This window comes from Lotus japonicus, chromosome 3, assembly GCF_012489685.1.
Source record: "Lotus japonicus ecotype B-129 chromosome 3, LjGifu_v1.2".
Classification (NCBI taxonomy): Eukaryota; Viridiplantae; Streptophyta; class Magnoliopsida; order Fabales; family Fabaceae; genus Lotus; species Lotus japonicus.
The window spans coordinates 59,262,650-59,282,955 of record NC_080043.1 but is presented as its reverse complement, the minus strand read 5'-3'; the positions used below and the strand labels follow the sequence as shown (position 1 = coordinate 59,282,955).

Below are 20,306 nucleotides of genomic sequence, written 5' to 3'. Positions count from 1 at the left end.
GGCGCGCCTGGGCGAGGAGGGACCCTAGGGTCTCGCCCAGTCCACAAGTCAACATCCTAATATCTCCTGAAGAATAATGCACAAAAACTATTTGGGTCGAGGAACTTAAACAAACCCACGTGTTTCCATGAAAGCTAGCTCAATCTCATATTAGGTCACCTCCATAAAAAAACAATCCTGATAGGCATTTGAGATTCTATGAAGATTAGGCGTACGTAGGTAAACAAAGACGACCCACGCACGCCATCTAAATCCTCAAATAAATACTTCACATATCGGTGGATTTCCTTATGGAGAACAAATCTATTCGTGCATCAAGTCTCATTTGGAAGATTCGACCCAATAACACAAAACTTCTTCTTTTAATGATTGTTTGGGCATGAAAGAAAGTCGTGCTTCTATCCTCGTATTGAACCCACTTCTCGCGAGGATTTTGGTACCAAAGAATTTCCTCTTAGAGCATCTCCAATGCAAGGTTCTTAGTTCTTATTTTGGAGTTAAGAACTAAGAACTAAGAATTTTACCATTGAGGGTGCTGGCATGGACTCCTTAGTTCTTAAAAATAAGAACTCAGTTCTTATATAAGAAGTTTTGCTTTTTGAGTTCTTAGCTTAAAATATTAATTATTTCTCTCTCATCCAAATTACTTTATTACTTTATTAGTTTTTTTTATTACTTTATGAAAATAAAAAGTATAAATAATGTGGTTGGTGTGACCAAATGAATAGTGATAGGAACTAAGAACTAAGAACTAAGAACTCATGGTTGGAGCAAAATTGCTTGAGAGTTGCTTAAACACATGTGGCAATACGGACTCACATCAATAGTGCTAAGAACTAAGAAATAAGAACTAGCATTGGAGATGCTCTTAGGAAAGAATATTATTTTATTGGGTTTTGAGTTCTTAAAGCTCTCGCCGCAAAGCAGTAGAAATTAACGTGAACTCTTTCAAGATGTCACTGATGAGTCTCAATCTTAGACGCCACAAGCTTCTTTCTTCTAAAGATATTTCTAAACACATTCTTATTAAAAGAAACTAACTCATCTTGTTGTCACGTCTGTTTACATATGAATAGGGGATAAAAATATTATTTAAACATGAAGTAACATGGAAGAGTTTTCACCTGAGAAGATTTTGATCCAAGATTAACATTAGGAGGAATTAAACTTATATAATTATCGTATAGAATTAACATATCAAAAAGCAATCAACTATATACTACATACAAAAGTAAATAATTGACCTTTTTCTCTAACATTTGTCTTAAATGATGGCCATCAAATGGGATCAAAATAAGATACATCATCCATCAGTACAAATAGGAGTGAATCGTGTATCATGGTGTAAGGTTTATGCAGCTCCTTTCTGCCTCTTCTTCAATAATTGACTCTACTCCACTCTCAAGGGAAATTTAAGACCCTATACGATGATCATGTCAACAACAACAAAAAGAAACTAACCCATTATAACCTTCTATTACTATTGAATATCATGCAAGCAAAACTATAAGTGTATTCCAAGCTTGAGATTTAAAAGCAAATCCCTCTTTAAAAAAACAAATAGACGCGGAAATATGATACCTCTAACGCTGTTTAATTCTCTCGCGATTCATAAAATCACTCAACAATAACAACATCTTTGTCCATACACTAAAAAAATACATCTTTTTCATTTTATCACATCTATCGTATTTATCATATCTATTATTTATCTCATCCTTAATTCATATTTTATTTTAGGTTTTTACACCTTTTAAATATTCACCCAACATTTGTCGCATCACACCAAAAATGGTAACTTAGATTAAGGCCCATCATACTAGAATAGTTTCGACAAAATTCTTGTTTGTAATATTTTCTTTTTGTTCCATGCTCTTTCTTGGAAATAGAACACGGGAATGTACCTCGGGTTCCAAGCTAATTGTGCATGAAGAATACTCTTTTTTTCATTTTCACTCACGGTCACAATCTAGCTTGAAAAAAAACAGCTGATTTTGGATTACATGGTAGCTCGAGTTAAAAACAGAGGAAATATAGTAAATAAAATAACCAAACCCAAGTTCTATCAATAGGATTAAGGTTGTTTGTCATCATATGATGTCTTCTTCCAAGTTTCTCCTAATCAATGTTATGTTTTTTTTAAACCACATATGTAATTAACATGACACAATTTAGAAAAACGTGGTGGCTCCGATGAAATATTCACACGTTCTCTCTTCAAAAAATACAACTAAACATGGTTGTCCAAGATTACAATCATCTCAAGTGACATGACAATTACAAGTGAAATTTAGTGTCTATATCTATTGTCATAAATATTCAAAGAGTTCATATATTAAATACATATGAAGAAATAGATAAACACCAAATTTCAACTTGATGAAACTTGAGAGAGTTTACACTTAGGGAATTGTTATTCAAACTATCCCCACTTATATTCAGACCACCCTTAAAACAACGAAAATAATAAAATGTCCTTAATTAATAAAAAGTATAACAACTCTCCACCACCCCATCCTCACATTCTCTCTCCTCTTTCTTCCCTCATCAGCACCACCAATTATCATACTCATCTTCAAACTCAACCTTCGTCTTCTCCTCTCTCCTTTTTCTGCTTCCATCGTCGTCGCCCTTTCCGTCGTTGGTCGTCGCCGTCACATTGGTCGTTTTTAGATTATTTTTTTTCTGCAACTAAACACACTTCAACGTGCGTTAACCAACGCAACGCAGTCAGTCACACACTCTAAAGTGTGTTAAGATGCAAATTTCAACATAACTGATATCAGATAATTTTAAAAAATTATGAGACCACCACAGTAAATCAAGATAGAACATTTGGAGATTTATGGTGAAATAAAAAAAAATTGAATTTTAAAATAAAATAGTAGATGAAAAGAATTTGGGTCCGAGACACAGCTCTTGTGGCAAAAAAACCGTTTTTGACTCCGTATTGACCCAGGTTTTGTAGTTGACTCCACATTGACCTGAGACTGCAAAAAAACTGAATTTTTTGGGCCAATACATCATGCAGTGTAGAAATCCTTACAAGACGTTGGAATTTGCAATTTTGGACTACATTATTGAGCTCATAATGATCCTATTACCTTAACCAAGAAGTATTAGTCCAAGATTCGTTCCAGAAATTAAATAGAAAATTAAAGAAAGAAATATGTGTGTTTTTATCGCACTTTAACACTTTAAAGTGACACCCTAACGGACTTTAAAAAGCTTTGCTAACACAGTTTGAATTGTACGTAAGTAGCGCATTTTGAAAGACCGAGCGAAGTTATTTTTAAAGGTTTTTTTCAGATTTTACGAATATAAGAGTGATATGAATAGATGAGGTGGTTCAAATAACAATTCCCTTACACTTGAGATAATCTTGATTTGGGTTTCCCATCCTTCCTTCACTCAAGTTCTCTCTTCTATGAGTATTTCTACCAGTGCACTTTCCAAGATAGGTTGAAAGTAAGGAATATAGGGTAATTTCTACTTGCGTAGGGGATCCCCATGGGAATTTCCTCATTTGAGGGGTTTGATCTTGGAGAGTTTTTCCCTGTGTGAATGGGGGCAAGGATGAAAATCCCCCTAGGAAAATTTGGGGACGAGGGTGGGGACCAATTTCCCTTCCTTGCTAGCTCGTGCCCCATATATAAATGACAATACAATAATACTGTTAATAAAAAAGTTAAATAGCTACACAAACCATTATAACAAAAAAACGAAAAAATAATTTAAATTTTTTTAGTTTTAGAATAAAAACTAGATCGCTTATAATGAAGACTTCACTTTTTTTTATGAGTTGAATGTTTAGTTGTACATTTGAGTGTCGTACTTCACATTTTGGATGAATTGAACGTTGGTATTAACATTTCCATTTTTATTTTGTAGACTCCACACTTAATTAAGGCTTAATCCTCAAATTAGTCCTTGTCTTTGTCTCGCCGTCTGATCTAAGTCCCTCACCGGAAAAATTTGTGGAAAACGTCCTCACCTTTGCAAAACGTCTGGAGCAGGTCCTCGCCGGAGCCCGGAGCTCCGACGAGTGATGATTTGGCATGCTGACTATGTTAATGAAGCCTACGTGGAATTTAAAAATAAAAACAAAAATTACACATAAGATAATTAAATTAAATTAAGAAAATTAAATTCAATTAAAAATCCAAACTACATTAAATTAAATTGCACATCATAAATTTTTTTCTATTTCCAGAAAATCAAAACATCTTCATCTCCTTCTTCATCATCTTTATCATCTCACAAACATCTTCATCTTCTCCATCCAATCATCTTCATCCTCTTTTCTCAATACTCAAATTAAAAAACCAGTATTACTTAATCTTTTTTCATATATGATGGGATCTATACATTGCCATTTGTCCAGAGAATCTCGACCTATTTACAAATTAAAATCAAAGGACATGGCAACATAAACTACCACAAATCAACTAAACCCATTGTTACCAAAAAATCAACTAAACCCATTCATCATCAGTCACTGCAATTAACCACAATCAATTCCTTTCCTCTGCAACCCATCTTCAATTTCTTTCATGGTGTCACATACCACCATTGTTGGCCAAAAATCTAAATCATCATCAACAGAACCCATGGAGCCCTCAACCTCAACCCCACCATCATCATCATCACTTTTCTACCCTCTTCATTATCATTATCTTCTACCATCTTCATAGATTCTTTTCTGAGAAACAATTTTTTTCCGTCTTCTCATCTTCCTTCCTCTCCCACCATACCCACCCACTCCCCACCGCCACCCTTAACCACAAACCCCTAAATCTCAGTTTATGAGAGAAGGAGAAGGAAAAAAGGGTGAGAGAGTGGATCTGTGATTGGATCTGCGAACACCGTTTTCGCACCACAGAACCCCAACCCCACCACCACCTGCAACCGATCGCAAGAAAGGCACCGCCGTTTGCAAAGGATATGGGTTCTTTTCGCGATTTGGGTTCTCCAGCGATCTGGGTTCTTGTGTAAGATCTGGGTTATGATTATCTTTCTCTCAAATCTCTATTTCTTTCTCTAGATTTTCGTTCTTTTGCTTGGGTTCCTCGGTGGTTTTTTTGTTTAGAAAGATAAAGAAGAAGATGGTGGGAGGGTGAGGTTGGGGTTGCTGGGTTTATTGAAGATGGATGTTGGTCCTATTATGTTGGAAGCTATTTGCCTAGTCTTTTTCCATCCCACGGTTGCAGTGTTGAATTTTTCAAATCATGTACTCATAAGTTTGGATGTTACAAAGTATTAGTTCTTTGTTTCTGGGCTGGGATACAGAAGATGAAGATGATTGTGGAAAGAGAAGAAATCTTTTGGGATTTCAATTAATTTTATTTTATTATATTTTTTAATTAAATTAAAATATCTGATGTGTAATTTATTTATAATTTTTTATTTATTTTTAAAATCCACATAAGCATCATTAACACAGTCAGCCATCCAAATCATCACTCGCCGGAGCTCGGGGCTCCGGCGAGGACCTGCTCCAGACATTTTGCAAAGGTGAGGACGTTTTCCACAAATGTTTCCGGTGAGGGACTTAAATCAGACGGCGAGACAAAGACAAGGACTAATTTGAGGATTAAGCCCTTAATTAATACTATTCAAACTTTTTTATGTATTTGTATTGAATTTGAGGTGGTTATGTTGCCATTTGTAGTTTTAGATTTATTTCATGATTTTACGTATTTCCTTATCTATTTATTTGTGACGTATTGAGAACTCCTATGGGCTATGGAGACTCATTAGGAGGCGGGGAACGGGAACGGGGGGGGGGGGGGAATTAAACTCACTGTGCTATGGGGACAGGGGATGAGGATAGGCAAAATGAGGGAAGTGAGAGCTGTCTCCCCGCCACATTGCCATCCCTAATTAAATGTGATTTTGCCAACTTGTATCTTTTGTATTATTGGAGTGAATGCGGTTTTGGCCAAAATGAACGTAAATATAAACACCTGCTCTCACTTCTCATTTTCATATTACCAAACAAACTATTAACTCCATATGTGTTTTGTGGGCGGAACTCTGGGCCATATTCTTGGTTACTCACTTTTTATCTGAGAAAAAGTCAAGCGGCGGTTCACGCAGTGTTCTTTGGGGTTCCTATGATCGTTGTATGTCACTTGTACAGGATGAGCATGTAGCTTTTTAGTGAGTTGCTTCGAGTAGTGATTTTCAACCCTTATTACATTGTGCTTACTACTGCTTATCGAGGAAATTTTAAATTACTTCTAAACCTTTAAGTTATAAGATCTTCACACGTGTCCTTCGACGTGAAAAATTACCCACTGGTTTCTTCCTTGCCTTTGAATTGTGTAATTGCTCCTATGATGCGGTTGCCATGTCTCAGGTTCAAAATCCGCTTATTCTTTACTGGACGTTTGTGATTTTCGCTAAGTTTCGGAAGAACGGGACTTCAACCTTTGTCCTGGAGCTTCAACTTGATTTGAATACTTAGCCATTTTTTTAATCACAATCTAAAAATTATATCTCATGGTCTTGACTTGAGAAAGTCTTCTACGAATTCCTACCTTTGATCTATTCTTGGGTCTTTTTTTTTTTATAAGTCATATTTATTGAATAAAAGTATAAGGGGTACTTCAACCCGATACAAATATAAAGAGATATTAACTAGTAAAATAAGACATGAAATGAAACAGAACAACAAATAAGACCTATCCATTCAGTTCGAACCCATCTTTCAAGCCCACTCATCAATACACATTACCCCAAATCAATAACCCCTCCTCAAAAGTGTCAATTCCATTGATTGCCAAGATGACAGGTGTCCTTCAAATAAGGCAATAAACCAGAATTGAGCTTTCCTATCCCATGGTAGTACAATTGCAATGCTTAACCATTTATAACATCAATTCCAAACCTGATACACATAGGGAGAAGAACATGTGCTCAGTTGTTTCTTTTGCATTATCACAAAACGAACTTGTCTCAGATATATTAGGAATTATATTCCTTCATCGGAGGTTGGCCTAATGGCCTTCGACTGAATCCTATCAATCAACACCTTCCACACGAAGGCATTCACGTTAGAGGGAGCAACACTCAACCACGCCCGCTTTCAAATGAGGGGGTTCTCCCCCACAATAGGATCCAGAAGAATTTTATAAGCTGAACTAACCGTGTATTTACCTTCTGCATCACGGCTCCATCTCCATTCTTGGGTCACAGTAAAATTCCGAGTTAACAACACATGAACATAAAAAGATTTCGCCTCACCTTAATGAGTAAAAAATGTCTTGTCCACTTCATATGTGTTGATATCACTAAATTCATCGTCCATAAACGCTGCCAATAAAAAGATAAGTAATATGGGAGAAACACAACTTCCAAAATCTAAACTTCGATAGTAGAATAATAAATTTTGTTTACTATTTGAATATAAACTTCCATCTAGTTTTCAAAATAGAGAAATGTAGGAGTTCAATGATTTTATCTCTACTATGGAAGTTCAAAATATTACCTTGGATGGTAAGAAACTCACATGGTACAGGCCTAACAATCGGTCGGTTAGTCGCTTAGACAGATTCTTGGTCTTCTCTGATTGGTGTTCGATGTGGCCAAATTGCTCTCAAATTGTGTTGGACAGTGACATATCCGATCATTGCCTCCCCAAGCCCTTCATATTTTTAAACTACTAGCTCGATGATCCACGATTTCAGGGGGTAGTGGAACAATCATGGGCTGAGATGAGAATACGTGGTTGGGGCGCTTATGTGTTAAAAGAGAAATTGAAGGGACTCAGAGGAAATCTGAAAATATGGAATAAATAGGTCTTTGGGAATTTGAAGACTCAAAAGGAAGTGGTTGTCCAACAAATAAACGCACTTGACTTAAAAGAGGAGGAGTATAGTCTTTCTGAGGATAAGATTCGGCTAAGACATGAACTTATTGTTGAGTTTTGGAAAGTGCTTAAACTTCATGAATCACTTCTTTGTTAGAAGGCCTGTTCTAGGTGGATTGCGGAGGGGGACCAGAACTCAAGCTTCTTCCATTTCACAATCAACTAGAAGAGGCGCGCACATTCGATTGTTGGCCTTATGGTGGATGGGGTTTGGGAGGAGTATCTGTCTCGCGTGAAGGAGGTAGTTCATGATTTTTTGGAAAACCAATTCAAAGCAGACGCTGGCCCAAGACCAAAACTAGATGGGGTCAATTTAAGTCCTTATCCGACCAAGATAATTCACTGTTGATTTCTCCTTTTGGCGATAATGAGATCAAAGGGTCTGTCGATGAAGACTTTTTCTATTCGGAGCTTCAAACGAAGATTCCACACGCAAGCACCCATTTCTTTCGATGTTTTAGACCTTTCTTCAGAAGGAAGTTTTCTCTTCCGACATCAACTACAAAAAGTAACTTTTCGGGTTAAATCGATTAACACCGTTAGTGAATCGTTTGCTTAAATTCCAAGAAACCTGTTTCGAGTTTTGGAATTTTGTCGCCGGATTCTATCTTATAATTCACAGAGGAATGTGCAAGAAAAATCGGAATCGCGAAATTTTTATTTTCCCGCATTTTCCCTCTCCTATAAATAGCTTGAAAAACCAAAAATCCTCACCATTTCACCCATGGAGGCCGCGGCTTGGAGAGGAGAAGGAGGAGGAGAGATTTTTGCAGATTCTTGCCTGATCGTCGCTTTGTTCGTTGCTACGCATAGACCTCGAGGTACTGATGCTATTCCTTACCTCTGATCGTAAATTATGTCGCTTTTCTCTATGTCTTTCTGTGCTCAAAGTTTTGAGCTTTTTATAAAAGTGTCCAAATAACTTGATTTCTCTGTCAAAACTTATTCCCTACATGCCCAAGAGCATGAATATCCAGTTGTTTTCCGCTGAATCTCGCCGAATCGTCGTAGAGCTTCGTTTTTCTGGAAATACCCATTTTCATGTAAAAGCTTCGCTTTTTGGTTCAAAAACTCTCGACTGAGCTTAGCGCCAGTAGGATTAGTTATTATAAATGTCGTTAGGATCAAGCTCATCAAATTTATTTTTCGAAACTCCAACTTTGAATTTCCGAGCTAAAAATACTGACCAAAATACCCTTGTTCTAGTTTTCGACCGATAATTTTTCTGAGAGTTTCCCTGGCCTAGATATCGCCTAAGAATACCTAGGAGTTAAATTAGATCGAAGAAAAAGTTCGGGAAACCCTATTTTTGGAAGTGGCTGAAACTTGTTGGAATTGTACCGTGTCCAAAAATAATTTTTGGGTTTGTATGGCCTAAGCCATAGCGTAGCCCTCTCTGTTGTCGAAGTTTTGGCTTTGGTTTCGTGTCATTCAGGGTTTTGTAGCTCGAGTTATGCGCATTTTTGCGAAAACATATCTTATTGTCCATTCGTGCCTAAATGTTGAACTCTAAAGCTTCGAAAGCTTCTTTTTGGGTTTTGTTAGTGTTATTAGTTGTATTGTTTCTTAGCGACTAAGCAATGATACTTTGCTTAAGGTTTGGAACGAGTTGAGCTGAGGAAAGAGGCTTTGGAGCAAGCGGTGAGGTTTCACGGCGGAGGAGGACGCTTCAGGGAACTTGCTGAGTTCGGGGACTTGCTTTTGGATCGACTGTTATGTTAAGCTTGGATGGATAAATAAAAGGTAAGGGTAACTCAGTTTTAGCGTGTCTTTGAGTCTTGCCTGCTTTTATCGCACTGCCTGCGTTTGAGATGAAGATGTTTATATTGATTGGCATTGGATTATGACTGTTGTACTGAACTGGGAAAAATGTTTTCTGGAGGCTTCGGCCGAGTGAACTTATTGAGACGTGTTTCTTCGTTTTCCGAGAGGCTTCGGCCGTTTACTGGTTTCTGTCATTGAACTGAGTTGGTATGTATTTGAATTGACTTATGCGTCTTGATAATATGAATAACATGTGGTTATCCTGACTTGATTATTGAATTGAAAATTGTTGATACTATGTTGATTTGTTATCAAGTGGCAGTGGAGTGGATATTTACACATGACTATCCCGTCTTTCGAGGCATTATACAGTGACATTCAGGGGAGTCCGTTCTCCGTCTGTCCCGTCTTTCATGGGCGTTATTAAGTGGCAGTGGAGTGGATATTTTCACATGACTGTCCTGTCTTTCATGGGCGTTATTAAGTGGCATTCAGGGGAGTCCGTTCTCCGTCTGTCCTGTCTTTCATGGGCGCTATTTGGTGATAGTTCAGGGGAGTCCATTCCTCGCTCTATCACGTCTTGCGAGACATTATTGATCGATCCATTTTGGTTGCAGCATATAGTTGCATTATAGGGCAATAATATTTGCTTCTGATGTTTTGGTTGATAGCTGATTTGATGTTATATTGTTGAAGTTGTTGATATCTGATTTGATGTTATATTTTTAAGGTTGTTGATATCTATTTGATGTTATATTGTTGAAGTTGTTGATATCTGATTTGATGTTATATTTTTAAGGTTGTTGATATCTGATTTGAGGTTATTGTCATATGATTTGATTCTATATTGTTGAAGTTGTTGATATCTGATTTGATGTTATATTTTTAAGGTTGTTTATATCTGGTTTAATTCTATGTTGCTGCTTCTATTGATATCTGTCTTGGATTATATTGTTAGCTTACCTATTTGTGGTTATATGTTGTGAAGTCGTTGATATATGTTTTAAATCCCTATTGTCAATTTCGTTGATAGGTAATTTGATTTCATATTGTTGGATGAGTTGTCATCTTACTTGAATTAAGTTGCTAGTCTATTTATCATGTTATGCAATTAAATTTGAATAGCATGCTTTTCTCTTTTATACGTGGTAGTTGTATGGAGTTAACCATTTTTGTTTGTTATTTGTTGTTTGGGCGCTTAACGCTATTAGGCGATGGAGAATCTCGATGAAACTTGACCTTAGTGCGAGTCAGAGATGAGGACTTGAAGGACAGTGGAGTACTCGACGAGTAGAGTCAGGTTTAAGGCTAGAGCCTTGGGTTAGAGAGCTAACCGTTATTGGTTTAAGCTCGCATAATGATTTTAGGAATTTATATTTGAGGTTTCGGGTAGGTTCTGATACGTTGCTTTCCTGCGTTTCCCCGATGTGGAAATCGCAGGGAGTATGTCGGATTTTGTGGTGTCTTTGCATAATGGATTCTTTGTTGAATCTGATTCTTGTTAGGTTCTGTAGGTTGTGTGTTGTCGTTTTACCCTCGGGTACTTGCCTTGTTCAAGGCTCGATGTAATTTGATTTGCAGTTGGGAGTATGCATGACATGTTTTGGAACTAATTTGAAAAGAAAAAAAAATAATACTCGTGTTTATGAATCCTTTTGAAAAAACATTGCATATTTACTTTATCAGATTGCTACTGTAACCCCTGAAAATCGGAGCGTTACACCGATGGCTTCAATTTTCACTTCATTAAGAAATTTTGGAAGGGGTTAGAGGCTGATTTTTCTAAAGTTGTCGATGAATTTTGGCGGTGTGGTGCGTGGCCTAGAGGTAACAATGACTCTTTTATTGCGCTCATTCCTAAGGTGTCCTCCCCGCAAAACCTTAATGATTTCAGGCCAATTTCCTTGATCGAGTGTGTATACAAAGTTGTTTCCAAGTTGTTGGCTTTGGGGTTAAATTGGTTCTTCGGAAAGTCATCGATAAGCGCCAATTTGTTTTTCTTGGCGGGCGTAATATGCTGGACAACGTGGTGGTGTTGAATGAGATCGTTCATGAAGCAAAATACAAGAAACGCATGTCTCAGTTTATTGGAATTTTCTGCTATATATGATGGGGCGAATGAATTTTAATCCGAAATGGATCAAATGTTGTCTTGAATTGGCATCTGTCTCTATGTTGGTAAATGGAAGCCCGTGCGATGAATTCAAAATGGAGAAGGGCCTCAGGCAAGGGGATCCCCTTGCCCCTTTTCTGTTCTTAATTGTGGTGGAAGGACTCAATGGATTGTTTATGAATGCCATAAATAGGGGCATGTTCTCGGGCTATGAGGTTGGCACAAACATCAGTTGTGTAGTCTCTTTATTACAGTTTGCTGATAATACTGTATTCATCAGAGCTGCGTCTATCCAAAACATGGTGGTGCTCAAACGGGTTCTTCGTTGTTTCGAACTAAGCTCCGAACTAAAGGTTAAGTTCTTCAAAAGCAAATTGGCCACTATTGTCGTTTCAGGTCCTACAACTAATCAACTTGCTTCGATTCTCCGCTGCAAAATTATGTCCACAAATTTTACTTACTTGGGAATTCCGATTGGTGCCCGCACTAGCTGTCATAGAACCTGGGAGCCAGTGGTCAAGAAACTATGGAGAGGCTTTCCGCTTGGCGTAAAAAGACAATCTCTTTTGGCGGTCAAGTGTGGCTTATAAATTTCTTTGGGGTGAGGACTTGTACAACCATTATGCGTAAATTTCTTTGGGGTGGTGGCCTTGAGGATAGGAAGATCACTTGGGGAGAAAACCCGGCACTAGATTGCACAAGAGGTCTGCCAGAGTGTTGCTTATAGGGAAGTGGTTCGTTCACGGCGCGACTCTTCTTCCATTTTCCCAACATTTGCATATGAGATTGATGAGTACTAGCAATTTGCGAACCTACCCTCTTGGAATTATGGTGAATCAACATGAATCTACCACATTTAAACTTTTATCAAAATAAAACAAGGTTAAATATCATTATTCCTCCTTTGGGTTAATTTAAAAACAATTTGCAATATATACTGCAAATGGGCAATGCATTTCAACTTTAAAAGAAGCAGTCGGATCATTTGATTTTCCTCCACTTAAAGAAAAAACTTGTATCAACAAAGCAAAATTAATTATTTTATGAAATCAAAATCAAGAAAACACTAGTGATTGAAGAGCATCAACAACAAACATACATTAAACAAGTCATGTTGCTTAAACAAGTCATAATAGATAAAATTAACTTACACAATCTACAATTTTCATATTTATTACTAAATAAACTATGCAGAATCACTATGACACAATAAAATATCTTATGATTTCTCATAAGAATCAAACTGAAGCTCAATACTAGCCAGTTGGAGCTGTAAATGGAAAAAGGGAAACACCACATTTCACAGGACATGGGCTCAATTAATTTATTCATCAAAATCTCTTGTAAAACAAAGCCTCAAATCTCAATCAAATCTGGGATCAAAATCCTCTCACTCAAATACCCATACCACAATAATAACTATCTTCCTGACCTCAGTTTTATGAGTATTAGAGAAAACAAATTAAAAATATATAGCATAAAAATAATGTGTAGCAAAAGACTTTACCTTCAAACTCGACATAGTACATAATAATAGGCAAAAATGAGGATGGACTCGCACCACCCTACAACTACACCTCTTCATACGAGACAAAGTTTTTAGCCATTTGGGCTCATGCTAGGGTAATCCTTGCCCAACCCACATTCTAATGTTTTGGAACAAACAAAATTGCTCATGAACTGTAAATCAAGAACTTACAATTAGGGTTTGGAGATTTAATGATTTTAATACATGTGGTACGTTTTAAATTAGGGTTTTGGAGATTTAATAGTTTTAATACATGAGATTGAACAGTAAATCAAGAACTTACAATTAGAGTTAGAATTTTATCTATGATTCTCTCCCTTTGAAAGTTAATCAATTGGCTGATTTTATACTTTTATAATAATGTGAATTGATTCGCACAATAAATTTCAATTGCAATTATTGATTTCAAGACTTGTAATTTTATTGTGTTCTGACTATAAATTTTCAACACGTGCATGCAGAAGATTACAAGTCAATGTCAAAAAAAAATCAAAATTTCTCGCCTCTGATCCTACGAGCAAGTTGCATATCCTTAGGCGTGATAGTGACGCGCTTCGCATGAATGGCACAGAGATTCGTATCCTCAAAGAGACCAGCCAAGAAAGCCTCAGCCGCTTCCTGCAAGGCAGAGACGGCGCCGCTCTGGACCCGTAGTTCATTATTGATGGCCTGTGTGATCTCCTTCACAAGACGCTGGAATGGAATCTTTCGGATCAGAGGCTCAGTGTTCCTCTGGTACTTCCTGATCTCTCTGAGTGCCACCGCCCCCGGCCTGTACCGGTGCGGTTTTTTGACGCATCCAGTTCTTGGAGCTGATCTGGGGGCCAATTGCTTCCTCGGTGCCTTCCCTCCGGTGGACATGCGTGCAGTTTGCAAAGTCCGCGCCATTGCAAAATTTTCCTCCGAATTGAAATAATTGTGATTGTGTGTTCATGCTACTCATTTTACGATTTAAATAAAGAAGCGGGGCAAATAACATTGAATAACAACCGTTGATCTTATATCAATCAACGGTTATGGTGACGATCCATCCCAAAGTAATTGAACCAATAGTATTTGAGAGTTCCTAAAATTACTATAACAGTTTTTCTTTTGCTCAATAACATAGAAGCGGGGCATATAACAACCGTAGATCTTATATTAATCAACGGTTATGGTGACGATCCACCACAAACTAATTTAACCAATAGTATTTGAGAGTTCCCAAAATTACTATAACAGTCTATTTTTTTTTTTTTGCTCAATAACATTTTTTTTCGGTCTGAGGAAGGGGCTGGGATTTTGTGTTCGGTAGGGTTCGAACTTTGCACCTTGTTCATGCTATCCATTCCACGATTTATATATAGAAGTAAGACAAATGAAAATGAATCACAACCGTTGATGTTATATTTGTTAATAGTTAAGATGAGATCCATCACAATGTTATTGAACCAATAATATTTGAGAGTTACTGAGAATACTTAACACTATTTTTTTTCTCAATAATTTTTTTATTTTACGGTCCAAACCTTCCACCTCGTTCATTCCGTGATTTAAATATAAAAGCAGGACAAATAATAATGAATAACAAACATTGATCTTATTTTTTTTCGAAAACGAAATATATATATATAGTTGTGAAATAACCCCTCACAACAAGGGCACAATAACCTAGCCTGATAAAAATCCAGCCACTACAACAAAGACCTTCCAAAACCCTGACAAAACACCGCACCAACAATACCCTTACCAACAACCCTACTAGAAAAGTCCTCACTGAAGTCGAAAAACAACAACAGGATCGACTGAGAAGGATCCTATCAAGCCGCACAACACGTACAAAGCAGAGACCCAAAAAGCCTAGAAAAATGAAAAAATCCAACAACCTCAACCCCACGAACCCCTCCCCCCCTAAACATTGTAGAGTTGAGACTAGGGACCAGCAGCAACTGGCGACGACGTCGCCGGAACTCCAAATCACCTTCAAATTTGCATCCACAACGGGTCTCTAGGAAGCATCCTACCACGTGACCAGAACTCGCTCCAAGACCACAGAAGCCGTACGAAACGCCACCACTGCAACAGAGAGAGCCCCCCCCCCCCCCCGACAGCTCCAAAAAACTGCAAAACCAAGCACGACACACAAAAGAAAGGAGAGGAAGAAGGGAGGGGAACTGGGGTTGCGAATTGATATACAGATGCATCACAAAGTCATTGAACCAATAATATTATAGTATTCTCGTGATTACTTGACACTTTTTTATTTTTCTCAATGACATTTTTTTATGGTCTAGGAGGAAGGGATGGGAACTGGGGTTGGGAATTTGTGTTGGGTAGAGTTCAAATCTTGCACCAAAGGATATGTGTATTTACTATGATATGGGGGAATTTTCACCACTAAATTCTCAAATAATGTAGTATTTTTTATGATAACCTAGTATGAGTATTACCTCCATTAAAGTTTTATCTTACTTCTTGTAAAGACTAATTACTTTTTCCATTTTCCTTCACATTTTTATCCTCGTTGGCAACTCATCTTTTTGCATTCTCTTATCTTTTAAATTTGATTTCAATTCTTTTTCTTATATTAAAAATTGATTTACGCATTTAATATTAATTTTTATTGTGAATCCATCGCTTACAAACTTCGATTTGAATACTGCGGTTATTCTTTATTAGTATTCATCACTACAAATGATTTTTTATTTACCTATAAAGAGAATGATAAAATATTTTTTATCCTATAAAATTCAAAATTATTTATCTTATTTCTATTAAAATTTTATTCGATATAGAGATGTCATTTGCAACGTGGATTGCCTCGACCTCCTCCGGGCGTTGGATGATCAAGAAAGCTGGGTCTTCTTCCCTGTTTTGCGTGAAATTAATGAGGTGAGGATGAGAAGTTGGAAGGTAACTCTTAGTGCTATCAATAGAGATTGTAATCAGCCCGCGAACTGGTTAGCTAAAAAGGGTGCATCGTCTCCGTCTATGACAATCTGTGTTCTTGAAGCTCCGTCGTCGGCGTTAGAGATCCTCATTTTGAGAGATCGTTTGGCTATTCCTTAGTTTTCTTTTGTTGTTAGTTTTCTGATGTAGAAAAAAAAATTATTCGGTTCTATTCCCTATAAAAAAACATGTGATTCTGGTCTCTATTTAATACTTTATGATGAGCAAAATTAACGTGAATGTGTATTTTTAAGAATTAAGAAAATAAAATTAAAATGTGATAATCTTATAGGAATGAAAGAAAAAAAATTAACCCTAAGTAAAAAAAGTTTGATTAAAAACTAAAAAGGGATGAAGTAATTAGAAAATCTAAAAAATTATAGAGAACAATTATGATATATATTCAAATTTTTTAAAAAAAATGTATGATGTTTTTAAAAAAAATTAAAGAGAAATATATTTATATAAATAGATAATGTTGAGAAATAACCTCTCTCAACATGGGTACAATTACAAAGCCAACAAAAGCCAGCCAAAACCTAGACACTACGACAAAAACCCTCTAAAACCCCGCAAGCAAAGCCAAACCAACCACAAATAGAAGAGGTCTCTATAAAAGTCAAAACTAACGGTAGGTTTGACCGAACAGGTTCATACCAGTTGTACAACATCTGCAATAGAGAAACAACCCAAATACAAAACACAAAACCCAACCACAACACCCAACAACCGCCATTGAGCTGAAACCCGAAGTCTAAAGAACCTGAAACAAAAAAGGAAAAAGAAAACTAGGAAAATAATCGCGACCATACGAGAAGAGAACTACCAAAAAAAATCCTAAATCACCTAAAGACCCGAGCAGCAACCGCCACAGACAATCGACAACCAAAACCTGCAAGAAGCCAAAACGTAGAGGGCGGAACGGAATCGTTGCCTCAACGACCTTTAAGAGGAAATGAGAACAACAAGAACAACCGAAATGCACAAACTTCATCAACCACTCTGAACGGCGCCTCGACCTCGAGCATCACTTCCGCTATTGAAAGCCACAACGAGAACCACTAATAACAACCCACTAGCCAAAACCAAAGGATAAACACTACGGTGGCGCCCCAAGAAGCTCACCGACAACACAACGAGTTGCTTAGCCGGAGGAAAGACGTCGCCACACTTGAATCGAAAGAGATCAGAGAAGAAGAAGGAGAATGGCTTCTCCTTTCTAAGAGGCCATAACCCAACATCCTTCCTAACCAGAAAGTCACCATCGAGCACAGAAAGAGACGATTTGGCCTCAACAGGCTAGCACAGATCTGGGCAAGGCTCGCTGGCGACAGCATGGTGGCAAGGCAAGGAACCAGAGGTTATTTGGTTTACTAACATCACCAGAGAGCTCTTAGATGCGAGCTACATGTCAGACAGGGGATGGAGGAGCGACACGAAGGAGGAAAGCAAGGAGGAGGACATAACTTTTCTAACACAAGATGCGAGCCTCTAAATAACCCACAAAAGAGATGGAGAAATAAATAGGGGAGAGAAGGGAAAAGGCAGCAGGGGAAAGGAAAAGGAAAGGAAGATGGGTTGCCGCCGCGCGGGGAGGCGGCGCGACAGCCACCTGATCAAAACCCTAAAAGTAAAATAGCACTGTAGAGAGAAGTTTCAGAGATTTCTTATGTTTGATGGAATGAGCACATTTAAAAACACTTAGGGCATGTTTGTTTCATGTTTTCAAAACAGTTTTCAGTTTTTAAAAACTTAAAACCTGTTTGGCAGGACCTGTTTTCAAAAACTGTTTTCATTTTTGAAAACAATTCTCATTTTCAGTTTTTAAAATTAAAAAACCAAAACAGCTAAAAGATGTTTACATTTTCTGTTTTTAGATATCAGTTTTCTAAATGTTGGAAAACATTTCATTCAACCTGTTTTCTTCTTCTGAAAACAGTTTTTAAAAATTGTTTCTGAAAATTGTTTTTAAAAACTGAAAACAAAACTGCAACCAAACAGGCCCTTAATGTTTACAAATTTATATGTGTGTTTTGCAATTGAAAATTGGACTGGTCACTAAACTGGTCTAGACACCTGTTTAAGATTTGAAGGTTCATTCATGGGCAAACCATGGTTGAAACGATAATAACTAAATGATATTTTTAAAAATTATTTACATTGGAGTACATGTGTTCTTCAAATAACCCCAATACTTTTTTATTGTTAAGAATAAGAGTGAGCAAAACAACTATATAGAAGAGAAGAGGTAGAGAGAAGCAAGAGTCTAGAGAGAAACTGTGAAATAGGGATAGGTTGCTTAATGCAACCTCCTCCATATTTGTAGCATTAGTCAATGGTCCAAGTATGAAGTACATGGGCTTAGTCTAATGGTCATCATATTCATAACACTCCCCCTGGATGACCATCTCTTAAGAATGTGTCTCGTTAAAACCTTACTAGGATAAACCTAGTGGGATAAAAACCTAGTGAAGGAAAAATAGTACATCATTATATAGTTCGTCTTGGTACATTGCCTTATTAAAAACCCTACCACGAAAAACACAAAATGGAAAAAAAAACATGGTTAAGGAAAAAAGAGTACAATGCATTTTAATTGAGTCCTCTTTGTATCAATAATCACAGGTGCTTGAACCTCTTCAGGAGGTTTAAACAGTTTTCGTAATCTCTACATTTTTAATGATAATTTTCCTCATAACAAGACCATTTTACTTCTCTAAGATTTATCTTTGGAACCAAGTTGAGGCATGTCTTAGCCTAGCAAAATTTCAATAGAGAAGGACATTTACAGCATAAAGGAATTTAGAAATCCCTTTTAGGTCAGAGAATGCATTTTTTTTTAACTTTAGGTTCACATTATTGTGTGCGAATGTATATATGCATTCTTCACAAATTTTCAGAGCTGCTTAGTTATTCTCTCCCCCTAATGCCAAGAAATAACGATAACTAAGATATGCAATATCTTCTGGCAATAGCTCAAATTCATAGCATAATCTCAACTTTCTTTTAATCTCATCAAAGTGTTGTCTACTGAACAACGGAGAACACATAGCTCACATAAAAGGTTCTTATATGAGAGATATTAAGTTCATGTCTTCCAGACAATGAACCAAATGCAATGGAGAGAATTATAATGACTCATTGGCTTGATGCATATAGATGACATTTGTTCTCTTAATAATTGTCTAGCTATAAATAAGAAGCATTTGGCTAAATATCTTTGCCAAATCATTTTAAATATGAACATGTGCAACTCAACATTCAAAATCATGTCACGTACCAACTTGATTAAGGTTGGAAATTTCACTCTATCAAGGTTGATGCATTGATAAACACTAAATATGTGCACATGTATCACATCAAATATATTCAAGAATCATAGGAAATTCCCCTTATTTTTGCCACAATTTTTTATTTTTGGCTTTGAGAATAACATCTGAGAAATAGACTTTCGCATCATAAGACTCGGAATGGTCTAACCGGTCATATGCCAATCATAATCACTTCTTCCATATGAAGAACTTCGCTATGATATTTTCTCACATCTTGAATTCTTCAGGGATTTTTATATTTCCTCATTTTATCTTCATACTTTAATACCAATGGTTGGGGAAATATGAGAACTCGAAATGAGAGTCTCTAAATCACATTTGAATTCTCAACATTCTCTCCCTCGATGTTCCTTCATGAACATCGAGATGAGGTATAGTACCTAAGGTGCAAGGAACGTGATGTGAGATTCCTAGAAAGAATGAGAGTGTAACCGCTTAGAGAGAAAGTGTCACTGAATTTCAAGTTTGATATTTCTCAAATGAGCTAAGAGTCATTTACATTTGGTATCCCTCCCCTATTTATAGTTGGGGGAGTTGAGCTTAGCGCCTCTAAATCATTCTAATGGGCCAGTTGGGCCTCCGGGATGAAGGCTCTCAAGTCCCTGGTCCGCTCCTCGTCTTAGGCCAGCGCTCCTGGGCGAGGAACCCTGGAGTCTTGCCCAGTCCACTCGAGTGTGGAGTTACAACCACATTACCATGCAATTTCAAGTCTCTTGCAGAGAGTCACCATAAAATATCATATACATCATTACATGTCCTTCCGGGACA

General features: G+C 37.1%; 1 protein-coding gene across 1 annotated transcript; it reads right to left on the bottom strand.

Moving 5' to 3' along the window:
* Positions 1 to 13,767: 13,767 nt before the first annotated feature.
* LOC130744318 (histone H3.2-like) lies at positions 13,768 to 14,166 on the bottom strand. Its single transcript, XM_057596509.1, has one exon. It carries the CDS (start codon positions 14,164 to 14,166, stop codon positions 13,768 to 13,770), a length of 399 nt encoding a protein of 132 aa, XP_057452492.1.
* Positions 14,167 to 20,306: the final 6,140 nt, after the last annotated feature.

Excerpts from the sequence above, each read along its gene's own strand:
- LOC130744318 (XM_057596509.1), bottom strand. The coding sequence starts at position 14,166 with ATGGCGCGGACTTTGCAAACTGCACGCATGTCCACCGGAGGGAAGGCA.